Source organism: Dioszegia hungarica, assembly GCF_025882075.1.
Source record: "Dioszegia hungarica strain PDD-24b-2 chromosome Unknown MKK02contig_16, whole genome shotgun sequence".
NCBI classification, from domain to species: Eukaryota; Fungi; Basidiomycota; class Tremellomycetes; order Tremellales; family Bulleribasidiaceae; genus Dioszegia; species Dioszegia hungarica.
The window spans coordinates 908,418-922,037 of record NW_026515773.1 but is presented as its reverse complement, the minus strand read 5'-3'; the positions used below and the strand labels follow the sequence as shown (position 1 = coordinate 922,037).

At 57.1% G+C, this 13,620-nt stretch overlaps 6 protein-coding genes across 6 annotated transcripts; 4 read left to right on the top strand and 2 right to left on the bottom strand.

Annotated features, from left to right (window-relative positions):
* Nucleotides 1-243: 243 nt before the first annotated feature.
* On the top strand, nt 244-3,188 carry MKK02DRAFT_17861 (Oligosaccharyl transferase STT3 subunit-domain-containing protein; the record flags this gene model as incomplete). Its single annotated transcript, XM_053085850.1, has 9 exons — nt 244-590; nt 704-740; nt 785-984; nt 1,040-1,293; nt 1,346-1,720; nt 1,769-2,579; nt 2,627-2,743; nt 2,804-2,940; nt 3,025-3,188. The coding sequence occupies 9 exons, from the start codon at nt 244-246 to the stop codon at nt 3,186-3,188; spliced, it is 2,442 nt and encodes an 813-aa protein (XP_052943555.1).
* Nucleotides 3,189-3,421: 233 nt separating this feature from the next.
* Nucleotides 3,422-4,356, bottom strand: MKK02DRAFT_38436 (uncharacterized protein; the record flags this gene model as incomplete). Its single annotated transcript, XM_053090101.1, has 6 exons — nt 3,422-3,528; nt 3,576-3,704; nt 3,754-3,792; nt 3,842-3,923; nt 3,996-4,146; nt 4,181-4,356. The coding sequence occupies 6 exons, from the start codon at nt 4,354-4,356 to the stop codon at nt 3,422-3,424; spliced, it is 684 nt and encodes a 227-aa protein (XP_052943554.1).
* Nucleotides 4,357-4,655: 299 nt separating this feature from the next.
* Nucleotides 4,656-6,761, top strand: MKK02DRAFT_34612 (glycoside hydrolase superfamily; the record flags this gene model as incomplete). The annotated part of the gene is made up of 2 exons (XM_053088980.1): nt 4,656-4,701; nt 4,987-6,761. 2 exons carry the CDS (start codon nt 4,656-4,658, stop codon nt 6,759-6,761), a joined length of 1,821 nt encoding a protein of 606 aa, XP_052943553.1.
* A 128-nt stretch (nt 6,762-6,889) lies between these two features.
* Nucleotides 6,890-8,492, bottom strand: MKK02DRAFT_38434 (uncharacterized protein; the record flags this gene model as incomplete). Its single annotated transcript, XM_053090100.1, has 10 exons — nt 6,890-7,132; nt 7,193-7,258; nt 7,313-7,537; nt 7,587-7,717; nt 7,769-7,914; nt 7,971-8,084; nt 8,140-8,241; nt 8,292-8,312; nt 8,361-8,413; nt 8,463-8,492. 10 exons carry the CDS (start codon nt 8,490-8,492, stop codon nt 6,890-6,892), a joined length of 1,131 nt encoding a protein of 376 aa, XP_052943552.1.
* A 515-nt stretch (nt 8,493-9,007) lies between these two features.
* MKK02DRAFT_38433 (vacuolar protein sorting 55) lies at nt 9,008-9,598 on the top strand (the record flags this gene model as incomplete). Its single annotated transcript, XM_053090099.1, has 3 exons — nt 9,008-9,143; nt 9,218-9,342; nt 9,446-9,598. The coding sequence occupies 3 exons, from the start codon at nt 9,008-9,010 to the stop codon at nt 9,596-9,598; spliced, it is 414 nt and encodes a 137-aa protein (XP_052943551.1).
* Nucleotides 9,599-10,219: 621 nt separating this feature from the next.
* On the top strand, nt 10,220-13,060 carry MKK02DRAFT_17870 (major facilitator superfamily domain-containing protein; the record flags this gene model as incomplete). Its single annotated transcript, XM_053085853.1, has 7 exons — nt 10,220-11,189; nt 11,239-11,356; nt 11,405-11,662; nt 11,708-12,182; nt 12,229-12,288; nt 12,335-12,402; nt 12,568-13,060. 7 exons carry the CDS (start codon nt 10,220-10,222, stop codon nt 13,058-13,060), a joined length of 2,442 nt encoding a protein of 813 aa, XP_052943550.1.
* Nucleotides 13,061-13,620: the final 560 nt, after the last annotated feature.

The following is a 13,620-nucleotide window of genomic DNA, read 5'->3' as shown; positions in this document are numbered from 1 at the left end:
CCGGGATGGTCGAATATCCGACGTCATGGCCGCCGCGTTTGGATAAAATACCGGATCGGCACACATGGAGAGATCTTCCCTGAATCAATAACGGCAGCGGGAATGGCCCATATCAAGCAGAAATGAGAATGCCACGTCACAGTCTCTGACCGCGTCCGCTGGCGCTGCAGCGACCACCATCTATGAGGTATGCAACCTTGACACCTATCCCTCATAGACCATCTCAAAAGGCTTATAGGCAATATGGCCCCAAAGGCCAGAACGCCAGCAAAGGCTCAGCCTCAAGCGGCGACCGCAAAATCAGATCCAACGCAGCATCTCCTCGTTGACGATCTGCCTGCAGCTGCGACCGAGCAGCAGGTCCCGACCGCTTCAGCTTCGACCTCGACACCTTCAGCATCGTCCAGTAAAGACTCAGCTGCAGTGCCGTCGCGGAATCTCGCCTATCCTATACCGAAACATATCAGCCATGCGACGATAGTCAATACAGAGTCGCTGCTGCGCTTTGTGATCCTTGGCCTGATCAGCGCTGCGGCCGTAGCGAGCCGGCTCTTTGCGGTGATACGGTTTGAGAGTGTGATCCACGAGTTGTGAGTTGATTTTCCATCGCCGAAGCGAGGATAGGCTGACCCAGTAGCGATCCATGGTTCAACTTGTCAGTTCCGTCCATCTAATGCAACCACAGCAGCAACTGACGTTCCAGCCGGGCATCCAAAGTACTCGTCAACCAAGGCTTCTACGTGAGCTTATAGCTTGTGAGAGCGTGAGCGTAGCTGACCTTCAGGAATTCTGGAACTGGTTCGACCCAGCAGCATGGTACCCCCTCGGCCGGACCGTCGGCGGAACCGTCTACCCCGGTCTCATGGTCACTTCCGGCCTGATCTGGCATCTCCTCCGCCTGATCAACATGCCGGTCGATATCCGCAACGTCTGCGTCATGCTCGCTCCTGGCTTCTCAGGTCTGACTGTCATTGCAACCTACCTGTGAGCTTTCTTGTGCTTTCTGGCCTTAGCTCCAAGCGCATCAGCTGAGGATCAGCTTCACCACCGAAATGGCTCCTCCAGCGGCCGGTCTGCTAGCTGCCGCTTTCATGGGTATCGCTCCCGGCTACATCTCCCGGTCGGTCGCTGGATCTTACGATAACGAAGCTATTGCCATCTTCCTGCTCATGACCACGTTCTACGTCTGGATCAAGGCGCTGCGGCTGGGAAGCGCCATGTGGGGTGTCGTGGCGGCGCTATTCTATGGGTGGATGGTGGCAGCATGGGGAGGATACGTCTTCATCACAAACAGTGAGCTAGCTGGTGCAGGATAGCTGCGTCGATGCCATCAGCTGACATGCAGTGATCCCTCTCCACGCCTTTGTCCTCATCCTCATGGGCCGCTTCACCAACCGGCTCTACACCTCCTACTCGGCCTGGTACGTCATCGGCACCATCGCGTCCATGCAGGTGCCCTTCGTCGAGTTCCTCCCCATTCGAACATCCGAGCACATGGCCGCTCTCGGTGTGTTCGGTCTGCTCCAGCTCGTCGCGTTCGTCGAGACCGTCCGGAAGCTCGTGCCCGGCAGGCAGTTCCAGCTGCTCCTGCGTGCCTTCGTGGTCGTCACGTTCGTGGTCAGCTTTACGGTGCTGGTCATGTTGACCTTCTCGGGGTGGATTGCACCGTGGACGGGACGGTTCTACAGTCTGTGGGATACAGGATACGCAAAGGTGCACAGTGAGTTGGATGCCTCTCGGTCGAGAATGGCAGAGCTGACTCCTGTAGTGCCCATTATCGCCTCGGTATCCGAACATCAACCCACCGCCTGGCCATCCTTCTTCTTTGACCTCGAAATGCTCATCTTCTTCTTCCCCGCCGGTGTCTTTTGGTGCTTCCGCGAGCTGCGGGACGAGCACGTCTTTGTCATCATCTACGCGGTCCTCTCGTCGTACTTTGCCGGCGTTATGGTCCGGCTTATCCTCGTCATCACCCCCGTCGTCTGCGTCTGCGCCGCCATTGCCATCTCGCGGCTCCTCGAGGCGTACATTGACCCCGCTACCCCCGTCGCCACACCCGACGACTCTACCGTCACCAAAAAGGGCAAAAAATCCGCCGCTGCCGCCTCGGCGCCCAAAGACCCATGGACCGGGATACTGGGCACCCAGTCCACGCGCGGGATCTGGGGGCTCGATACCCGGTTCGCAGTCATCTCGACGATGACCCTGTTCCTCTTTGTGTTTGTGTACCACTGTACATGGGTCACCCAGTCGGCATACTCGTCCCCGTCCGTCGTCCTTTCCTCGCGGAACCAAGATGGTTCGCAGAACATCATTGATGATTTCCGAGAGGCGTACTATTGGTTACGGCAAAACACGGCGGAAGATGCGGTAGTCATGAGCTGGTGGGACTATGGATATCAGATCGCGGGCATGGCGGACCGCCCGACCCTTGTCGACAACAACACCTGGAACAACACGCATATCGCCACGGTCGGCAAGGCGATGGCGAGTAGTGAAGAGGTGGCGTATCCGATCTTGAGGCGGCATGATGTCGAGTATGTGCTGGTCATCTTTGGGGGTCTGCTTGGGTACTCAGGGTGAGTCATTAGCTTTGGGTAGTGATAGGAGACAGCTGATGAGATAGGGACGACATCAACAAGTTCTTGTGGATGGTACGGATCGCGCAGGGAGAATGGCCAGATGAGGTCCAGGAGGCCAATTACTTTACCCAGCGGGGCGAGTATGCTGTCGACGCCAGAGCGTGAGTGCACCCCTTGACTGTTCGCTGCACATTATGCGCGGGCACCCGCTGATCCTACAGCACGCCCACAATGAAGAACTCGCTCATGTACAAAATGTCCTACTACCGCTTCCACGAGCTCTTTGGTGGTCAGCCCGCCCAGGACCGTGTCCGAGGGCAGACCATGCCTCAGCAGGGTCCGGTTCTTGATACTCTCGGTACGTCCTTCCTTCTTCCTCTTCTGATCCACCCCTTCACTGCGCCCTTCCAAGCAGACTGGACGGTGGCTGACATCATCGCAGAGGAGGCATTCACATCCGAAAACTGGATCGTGCGGATATATCAAGTCAAAAAGGAAGATCCCTTCGGGCGGGAACATAGCGCTGTGAATGCGTTTGATGCGGGGAAGAGGTTGACGAGAAGTAAGAGCCAAGGGCCGGTCAAGAAGGGGAGGCCGAGCATGTAGAGTAGGACAAGTAGAAAATGCATAGAACTGTCGAGGCGCTATTAATCTGATTGTCGTGCGCAATCTTGATATCTTCCCGAATATCAGAATATCAGCGCGTTCGTTTCTGTGATCCGCTTCCAGTGTCTAGCGGGTCATGCGGCCGAGGAGTGAAAGGAGCCTCAAGCTATATCAGTAGCATCAATACGTGCGACAGGACGACAGGGACCTCTGTATCATCGCCACAGCGCTCATCACCAGCCTGGACCATCCTTGAGCAGCTCTATCTCCTCAGCGGTGCTTTTCCTGCCTAGCGCCTCGTTCCGGCTCGGATATCGGCCATACTTCTCGAGCACCGCGCCTGAGCCACATCAGCTCATCGTCTCTGCCCGTTTTTGAAAGATATACGGTGTTTCCCCTCAAAACTCGATATGTTGTCCAATGCGGCCCGCTCTGCTTCGGTCTGGACCTCTGCACTCCGTTTTTCCAGTAAGGAGGCGAAGAGGTCGTGGTCAGAGATATTCTCGCTGTGCATTACTGGGTCTCAGCCAGCGCAGCTAGGCATGAGGAATGAGGGAGGACTCACAAGGCATGTAGAGCCACATGGACCGCGCGAAATGCGGGACTGAACTGTCAATCCTGCTTTCACGCATGGATACGATGAGTGTACCCACAGGCGTCTCTACGGCTGTAGTCTTTATCCACTAGGTAGTATTTGGCGAGATGGACACCTTTCGGATCGTACAGCTCGTACACCTTCAGTACGTCAGCTATCCCACTCCATAACCCTAAAGCAGACTGTACGCCCTCAGGAGGGCTGCAACTCACCTTAGCCGCCTCTGTCCCCCTAAAGATATTCCGCGGAATCTGGTCCAGTAGCAGAACAGCTCCAACAGCCTCTTCTGGAGTCTGCACGATCCGCCCCACTTCCTCCGGACTCAGCCCCTCAGCCTCTTTTACGGCGGAAGCGTACTTCTCCCTCTTCGTTAGCCCGTCCTCTACCAGAAACGCACCTGCACAGCCCATCTAGCTCGGCGTCGCTAGTGAACCACCGCTTGAAAGTCTCCATACCTACAGGCTGATCATGCGCTGTCGGTACGCCCTGCAGCCACCAGTCATATAGCTCGTTCAAGAGCGGCCGGGAGAGGGTTCGCGATCGGGAAGATGCCGAGGAGGTTTGGGTGGACATCCTTCGGATGAGGGTGGAGAGCATTAGGGGGTCGGGAGTGGTGAGTAAGTAGGCGATTATCAAGACAGGGAGTGTGAGTAGAAGAAGTCGCTGGGCCATGTGAGGTAGGGTAACTAACCAACGCTGCCGACTTGCTCGTCACAGCATCGCTCAGCGCTCATCATCCGTGGGGACATCCTACCTCTCGTAAGGCCGGATATACGCGGACCGCAGCGGCGCATGGACCGGACTGTGTGTACTGGCGAGGTCATGCACTACATGCTACGGCTTTGGCAGGCCTTCCCACCAGCGGTTTCATGATGCCCAGTAGCTCTGTGGCCGTCGACACCGAATTGGATACGGTACGTTCAGAGCGTGGACTTTATAGCATGATATCCTATGTGGATATACACCTGAAACGCGACGGATATACTCCGCCAAGCTGAGCCGAAGTTTCTCCTCGGCTCGGGCGGATATGGACAGCCGGACCGGACCACCTCCACCGTACAAGGTGAGTGTGGGCAGCAGAACGATCTTACCATCGTCAACCATCCCAATACCCCTCCCCTTCTGCCCAACCATCCTACTCAGCTTCACAAACGACAGCTTCTGCCAAAAGTGAGTTCTCCTGACGCTCAGCGCTGACAATAGTGCTCAAACCCATCGATTCCTCCACTCGCGAGATCAAGTCGCTTGACGGTCTCTGGCGCTTCGCCCCCGCGTCCGACAATCTCGCGGAGCCCTGGAAGTCTGTCCTCCCCGGCGACCTCGAATGCCCCGTTCCCGCTTCCTACAACGACATCTTCCTCCTCCCTTCCCTTCGCAACCATGTCGGCAAGGTCTGGTACCAGCGCACCGTCCACATCCCGCGGGGCTGGAAAGACCAGCGGATCTTCCTCCGTCTCGACGCGGCAACGCACGAGGGCGAGGTGTACGTAGGGGACAAGAAGATCGCTAGTCATGTCGGCGGGTACACGCCGTTCGAGGCGGATCTGACGGAGCATGTCAAGCCGGGAGAGGCGGTCCGGGTGACGGTCGGCGTGGACAATATCCTCACGCATGAGACGGTGCCGCCTGGCGAGGTGGTGACCAACGCAGTGGGCAAGAAGGAGCAAAAGTACTTTCACGACTTCTTCAACTATGCCGGTCTGGCGAGGAGCGTACGGCTCTGCTGCGCCCCCAAGAACCGGGTGGAGGATATCACGGTGACGACGGATGTGCGGGGATCGGCGGGGGCGGTGGAGTACAAGCTGGAGCTGGAGGGCAAGGGGCGAGCGGAAGCGGAGCTGTTGGACGCAGAGGATAAGGTGGTGGGCAAGGCGTCGGGCCTGGAGGGGTTGATCGACGTTGCCAACGCCAAGCTTTGGCAACCCGGAGCGGCGTACCTCTACTCCCTCCGTATTCGGCTTTACGCCAGCGATACCTCGGACGAGCTCGTCGACGAGTACTCTATCCCCGTCGGTATCCGTACCGTCAAGGTCTCGGGCAAGAAATTCCTCATCAACGACAAGCCCTTCTACTTCCGCGGGTTCGGCAAGCACGAGGACACCCCGGTCAAGGGGAAAGGCCACGATGACGCGTGGATGGTCCACGACTTTGAACTCATGCGGTGGATCGGCGCCAACTCGTTCCGGACCTCGCACTACCCCTACGCCGAGGACGTGATGGACTATGCGGACAAGCATGGGTGGGTGGTGATTGGGGAGACGGCGGCGGTCGGGTTGAACCTGGGTATCATCAGCGGTATCACGGGCGGGCCGAAGCGCAAGACGTTCGCGCCCGACTTTGCCAATGACAACACCCAGGCGGCGTTGAGGAAGGGGATCGAGGAGTTGCTCCAGCGGGACAAGAACCATCCCTCGGTCGTCATGTGGTCCATCACCAACGAGCCCGATTCATCGGAAGAGGGCTCTCGCCCATTCTTTGAACCCCTCGTCAAGCGGGCGCGCGAGCTCGATCCCACCCGTCCCCTCACCTACGCCAACGTCACCTTCTGCACCCTCGAAAAGGACATCCTCGCCGACTTGTTTGACGTCATCGGACTCAACAGGTACTACGGCTGGTACGAGTTTACGGGCAATCTCGAGATTGCAGAGCAAAAGCTCGAGGCGGAGCTGCTTGCGTGGGAGGCAAAGCACCAAAAGCCGATGATCATGTTTGAGTATGGGGTGGATACGGTGACCGGCTTGCACTCGGTGCATGCGCAGCCGTGGTCAGAGGAGTACCAGGTCGAGTACTATGAGATGTACCACCGCGTGTTTGATAGGGTGGACGCGGTGATTGGGGAGCAGGCGTGGAACTTTGCCGACTTTGGGACGGGGGTAGGGATCTTTAGGGTCGACGGGAACAGGAAGGGGGTGTTTACCAGGGATAGGCGGCCAAAGGCGGCGGCGCATACGTTCAGGAAGAGGTGGACGGGCAAGTAGGGGTGGTCAAATAGGATCTGCAGGAATCATGTTAAAAATGTCAGTATGTACATTAGCTATTTCTTGGGAGTCGTCACCTGATGATCGTGTCAAGATTAGTCGCATCCGTTATATACCCATCCCTATCCCTAATTCCCATTCACATGCTTCGCCTTGACATTCTCCCTCCTCTTCCTGACACCCTCCCTCAGCTCATCCAAGAGGGGTACAGTCTGGTCGAACGAGATGCACGCGTCCGTGATGGATACACCGTACTTGAGAGCAGAGGGTCCTTCGGCGGGGATGGACTGCTTGCCTTCGTTCAGATTGGATTCGATCATGACTCCGAGGAGGGAGGAGGCGGAGGGGCCGCCGGATGCCATCTGTTGCGCCTGATGGGTCAGCTTGCGTGCTAGAGTCAAAAGACTGAGGCACAGCAAGCTGAGACTTACAACGTCCCGGCCAACCTCTATCTGCTTCTGGTGCTGTTTTGACGAGTTACCATGCGAGCAGTCAATCTGAGATGTAAGCTCTCTCCCCAGTCCAAGGACCTGTTACTCGGGATAGCTCACCATCAATCTGGGGCTCAAGCCCGCCTTCTTCAGCTTCTCACCAGCCGCCACAACGTGCTCCTCGGCAAAGTTCGGCCCCTTGCTGCTTCCGCGCAGGATAACATGTGTCGAGTTGTTTCCTGATGTCTCGACGATAGCGGACAGACCCTGCTTCGTGACCGAGAGGAAGGTGTGGCCGGATCCTGCGGCCTTGATGGCGTCGACGGCGATGTCGATTGAACCGTCCTACGACTGTCAGCTGTGGGAAGATAGTATCCCGATCCGACGAGCTCACTGTTCCGTTCTTGAACCCCACGCTCATCGACAGAGCGCTGGCAAGTTCTCGGTGTACTTGAGATTCGGTTGTTCGAGCGCCGATAGCTCCCCAGGAGTTGCAGTCGGCGAGGTACTGTGGTGAGATGACATCTTGGTTGGTGAGCTTCATTTCAACCTCGGCAAAGGCAGTCGTTAGCTCACCCAGGAACTCTCCAGCAGCGGGCAGACCCATCTCCGTCAGATCAAGAAGGAGCTTCCGAGCAATCTTGAGACCTCGGTTGATCTGGTACGATCCGTTCATGTCCGGGTCGTTGATAAGACCCTTCCAGCCGACTGTCGTTCTTGGCCTGATTTGTAAGCTATAGACCGAGGTGGGAGACTCCTCTGGATAATGTAAGCTTACTTCTCGAAGTAGACACGCATGACAATCATCAAGTCATCCTTCGACTCCTGAGCGTACTCATACAGCTTCTTGGCGTAGGTGATAGCCTGTTCGGGGTCGTGGACTGAGCATGGGCTGCCTAGTCAGCTCGCGCTCGCAATCCACAAGCTATATGCCTCTGCTAGCTCACCCGACAATGACAAGCAGTCTGTCGTCGTCACCCTTGATGACGGCCTCTACCTGTCTTCTGCCTTCGAGGACGGTCTGAGCTCCGCGCAAGGAGAGGGGCAGCCTATAGGTAAGCTTAGCCTCGGCAGACTCGACGTGAACCAGACAGCTTACTCCTCGTGAAGGATCTGTGGCCTGAAAATCAGCTGCGGTCCCTGCGGCCACGGCTCTCAGACAACTCACGGGATGAGGGGCCTGACGGACTTGACCCGCCTGTCATCGAGGAGTTCCATGGCCTAAATCGTCAGCTATCCTGAGCGCCTTAATGCTACCTGCTTGACTGACGTCTCTGATAGTGTGGGTGTAGTTGGACATGTGCGCTATAGGTTGTTATTGGAGAGTGGAGCAGAGAAGTGTCAAGTCGAGGGAAAAGTTGGGAAGCCGAGTCGGAGTGGAGGTCCCGGCTTGAGATAGGCGCGTCAGAGTGGCGATGACGACAAGCTGTCCTCAGATAGGCGCGCCTGTTACCCCGTCAACTCTGGCTGCTCTACCATCCTGTATCTACTCTACTCGTACTACACCCCTTTACAGATCACCAAGGCCCCGAACTTACACTCCTGCAGGACGCTCAGTCGCATATTCCAAGAGATTTCTTAATCATGGTCGGCGGTCTGAAGAGTAAGTCTTGCTTCATGGCAATGCGCCTCTCTCGTCAAAGCGGACACCGCATTCCTCCTTTGTCAACGGTACTACCTTCCTTCCGGCTTAAGGCAAGGGGGCTGCCTTGGTCGCACAGAGATCACACGTTCTCTCAATCCCAAGAATAGTCCAATTCACAATCTGACATTCCTAACTACACGTCTCGACAGTCCCTTCATCCCGCGGCAACGATGCCGCTTACCAACTCGCCGGGTCACACGCTGACCTTCCCAGCGGTCATACTCCTCGCTTTCGTCCTAGCGGCAGGCTTCTTACTGGTAATACTGTCGTGTGCGCTCTGGGCCAATTGGTTGCCATTATTCGTCGGTGAGCTTAGACGTCGCTTACTATGCCTCTGACTGTGACTATCTCCATAGTTAGCAACAAAGCTGATAGTGTAGCTCTCACCTTCATCCTCGCTCCTGTTCCAAATGCGATCTGCGCCCGGAGAGCTGGGATGGATGACTTCTCCGAGGGGAACTCAGCATATATAGATTTCGGACGATTCGTGACCGGCATGCTGGTTGTAAGTCACACCTTCTCTGGCTCCTCCCCTATCCTCGCACAATCGGTCTACATTGCGCTACATCCACTCTTCACTATTAAGATAGCTCCTGCTGATATATCAGACGACCGGCCTTTCCCTCCCCCTCCTCCTCGCTCATTCCGAGCTCATTCAGCCCGCAGCATGCTGGATGTCCATAGCCGGCGGCGGCTTGGTTTATGGCACGATATTGGTATACTCAGGATGGTTCGGCGGGGGCGGAGACGACGAGTTCTAGCGAGTGGTCCGGAGACGCGAGGTCGATTGTAGACTGTACCATGGCTAGTGGTGCGCGATAAGAGGGGATCCCAGATGTATAGAACTGCAGATCTGCCCCGACATCCCTTTCGAGCGAAACCAATTCTCGTTCACTACTTTGTCGAGGACTCAGCGCTGGCGACACAGGAGGTCCGCCGTCACCGCAATTCGCGCGCCCGCTGTGTCCGTCGAAGCTGGGGGTCCTGCAAGCTATCTGCCGCGAAAGGCGAAAGGCACCATGCGGATCGGTCATCGGGCATGTCCGACCGGTCCGAGCCAAAGAGAGCGCTGACTGATCGCCCCATATCCCTCGAGATCGATAGTGTCCCCCATCTACCTCTCATCTCTTCTGCGCAGATAGCTGACACTACACCTACTGCGTGAGCGTACTCGCCACACGGGAACCACTCTCAGAAAGCGGCTCTGCCCAAACCCATCGCCAATCATCCCAAAGCGGCTCCCTCGGCGGCAGGGCGCCCTTATCTGCGGGGGTCCTAGCGATACTCCTCATCGCTGTGCATAGCCCTCTACTCGTGTACCATACGAATCCTATCCGATCTGAGCATCCAGCTCAGCTGATCTGCTCCCCATCGACACCAACATGTCCCACAAACGCGGATCCGCTTCGGGTCCCTCCCCCTCCCCTATTCCCCCTCACATCCGTCCTCCTGTATCCCGCCATCACTCCTCCTCTTCTACCGGCTCTTCGCGTCACCCTCATCCCCAACAACGGGAGTACGTCCCCTCAACCCTCGAAGGCGGATTCTCAGCCGAGCCGGGAACATCCGGGCTAGGGGAGCGATGGGCGTTCGAGCACGCAGAGCACCCTGGGCATGCGCCGCATGCGCATCGTCATGTCGAGGGGCAGGGCCAAGGCGAAGACGACTTGGACGAGGAGGAAGAGGATACCGGGTCCGAGGCGGATTGGAATGCCGCCAAGGAGCAGGCGGACGCCCGGCGGCCGAAATGGCGCAGAGCGAGCCCGAGGTGGCTGTACCCTTTCGTCTCGGGTGCGACGCTCGCCTTGGGCATGGGCATGGCGCCGAGGAGCGAGCTATATGTCAATCTGGCATGTCTGGCCCATCCGCCTCAAATGCCCAGCACGCTCACGGCGGAGGCGGTAGCGGAGCCCCCGGTGGCAAGAGGGTTTGGGATGTACTCGTTCCATTCGCTCTATATGGACTCGCTCTTCAGGGCGACAACGGAGATCGGGATCGGGGAGGGGAACCTCACTGATACAATCGGCATACCTTCCGTTCCGGAGGACGTCTCGCCCGCGGACCGGTGGTTCTACAAGCTTCAGAGGGATATCTACGAGTACGAGGCGAAGCACCAGCATCGTGACAAACAGCCGGCCTGGAGCACGTCCGTCGTCTCTACTCCGACGGATCACTCGTCTCGGGTGCCGAAACCAACGGAGACTGTTCCTGCTAGGGAGCAGCCGAGTACGCCCTCCGGCGGAAGGGAAGCAGGAGAGCCAGGCACGGCCGGACCGCCGTACAGGCAGATCGACCCCAAGATCTGCAAGCGGGATCCGAAAGTGCAAGCGGCAGCAGCGAGACTGGTGATGAGTGAGTAACCCGGTAAAGCAGAGGCAGTAGGGAGAGACGCTGATAACAGTGATGACCCTCACCATGGGCATCTTGGCCGCCTTGACTACTGGCTACTGGGGACAGATGTCAGACAGGATCGGCCGGACCAAGATTATGGCCATCATGGAGACTGGGCTGCTACTCAAGTAAGTTCTGCCAATGGCTCTGCTTGAACTAGGCGCTCACGGTCCCAGCGAGGCCTGCTTTATCATTGTCGCTACCTTCCCGTACCGCGTCCCTGGCGGATATCGGGCACTGCTCGTTGGGCCCATTCTCGAAGGCTGCCTCGGCGGAATCTCGACTCTCACTGCGACGGTCAACGCGTATGTCTCTGATACGACGCCCGATGGATCCCGGGCGTCCATCTTTGCCAGGCTAGGCGGGATCTTCATGGTCGGCTTTGCATGTGGGCCGGTCTTAGGAAGTGCGGTCATCAAGGCGACTGGCAACATGTAGGTCTTCTGATCCATGGATCCGGCTCAGAGCTGACCACTTAGCATGACACCGTTCTACCTAAACATCTGCGTCCATCTCTTCTACATCACGATGATCATCCTCGTCCTTCCCGAATCGCTCTCGAAAGAAGCGCGGACCATCCTCAAAAAGACCGCCAAGATCGCCTCGGACGCGCAGAAGCGACAAGACACCCTCGCTCGCGAATGGGAGAACGAGACGCCCGCGGCTGGTCCCGAGATCGCAGACCCGTTCTTGACCGCTACGCCTGGCTCGACTAGCGGCGTATCCGAGTCAGAGAGGCCCGGCTGGTCCAGGCGGTTCTCGATGTCTGCGCCGAATGCGCAGAGCTCGAAGCGACACAAGAAGTTTGCGGGGCTGCTGAGGCGGACATTCAGAACGGCGACCGCTTTCTTGCAGCCGCTGGCGGTGTTTTTGCCTACGGAGAAGGAGGATGGAGGGAAGGATTGGAATATGACGGTCACGGGGGCTGCGCTGTTTGCCATGTCGTTCATGATGGTGAGAATCAGCTGGACAGAATTGAAGCTCAAAGCTAATCGCAAAGGGTGTGTATCAGATCAAGGCGTCGTATACCATTTATACTTTCGGATGGACATCGGCGCAGGTACGTTTACTGCTCGTGCGACGAGTGGCATAAGCTGACTGTCAAGCTAGGCCCATTTATGTCGCTCCTTGGCTTCTCGAGAGGATTTGTCATGCTTGTATTGCTACCTCGTGAGTCCTTTCGAAGAGATCGGAGACAGTAGGTACCAGACTGACGTACAGTTTGCATTCGCTTGGCCAAGCCGTATTTCATGCCACCACCGCGAACCGCATCCCCCGACGCTGGAACATCCGGCTTCAGCGTTCTTTCCGACGCTACCGCCCGACCCTCGTCCGAGAGCTCCCCTCTTCTCGCATCTCCACCGGTCAAGCCGCGCCGCCCGGCGACCCTCGACCTCTGGACCGCCCGTATCTCTCTCGCATGGGAAGCGATCCTGTACCTCATTCTCGCTCTAAACCTGCCCGAGATCCCCTTCATCATCGTTTCGACGCTCATCACCCTCTCATCCGGATCCAATCCCGCTGCCAACTCCCTTGCCCTCTCTTTCATCCCAAACAGCCGAGAAGTCGGCAAGCTCTTTGGCGGTGTAGCCGTTCTGCACGCGCTCGGATCGACACTGCTCGGCCCGCTGGCTTTCGGGACGTTGTTCTCCGTGACAGTTGGGAACTTTACACCGGCTGTATGGGCCCTCGGAGGCGTTGTGCAGCTTGTGAGCTTGGGATTCATGTGCTTTGTGAGGATACCGGTGGATCGGGGGCCAGAGGGTGGGGCGGAACGGGGGAGGAGTAAGCGGGTCAAGACGGTGAGGAGTAGCTCGGGGTTGAGAAAGTGAGAGAAGCGTTCTCAAGAGCTTATGCGCGATCAGAGGATATTATAGTATTGTATTATCATACACGTATACAAGACTATGGGTTCATAGGGGAGTCGGTCTCCATCATCTTCTGGCAGCATCTTTGGTGGGGGCAAGAGCTTTGTAATCTTCGAAGTGCTCTCTCTCTTCCACGCGTCTCCTGGACGTACTCTGATAAATCCCCCATGGGTTCAACGGGACTTGGTGAACAGCGGCAGCGCCGGTATCATTGAGCAGAAGTGAGACTGCTCCACCCCGAATGAAGCAGGATGAAGCTGCTTATGCTGCGTCATTGAGGCAGTGTTTCAACGCGTTTCAGAAGCAAAGATCGATTGATCGAGCGCTAAGGATTATACTCCCGTTAATGCTTATTTGAAGGCCTATTCCTAATCCCTGAGACGCGTCTAGAAAGAAACTGCCCAAAGGGGTAACCGCCACACTCGCACGCTCCTTACCCCGCCCAAATCCTCCTTTGACCTGTGCACGACTTTTCCCCGACCAATCTCCTCTTCTTCTGTCACCTACACCCAAGCGGTGCATCC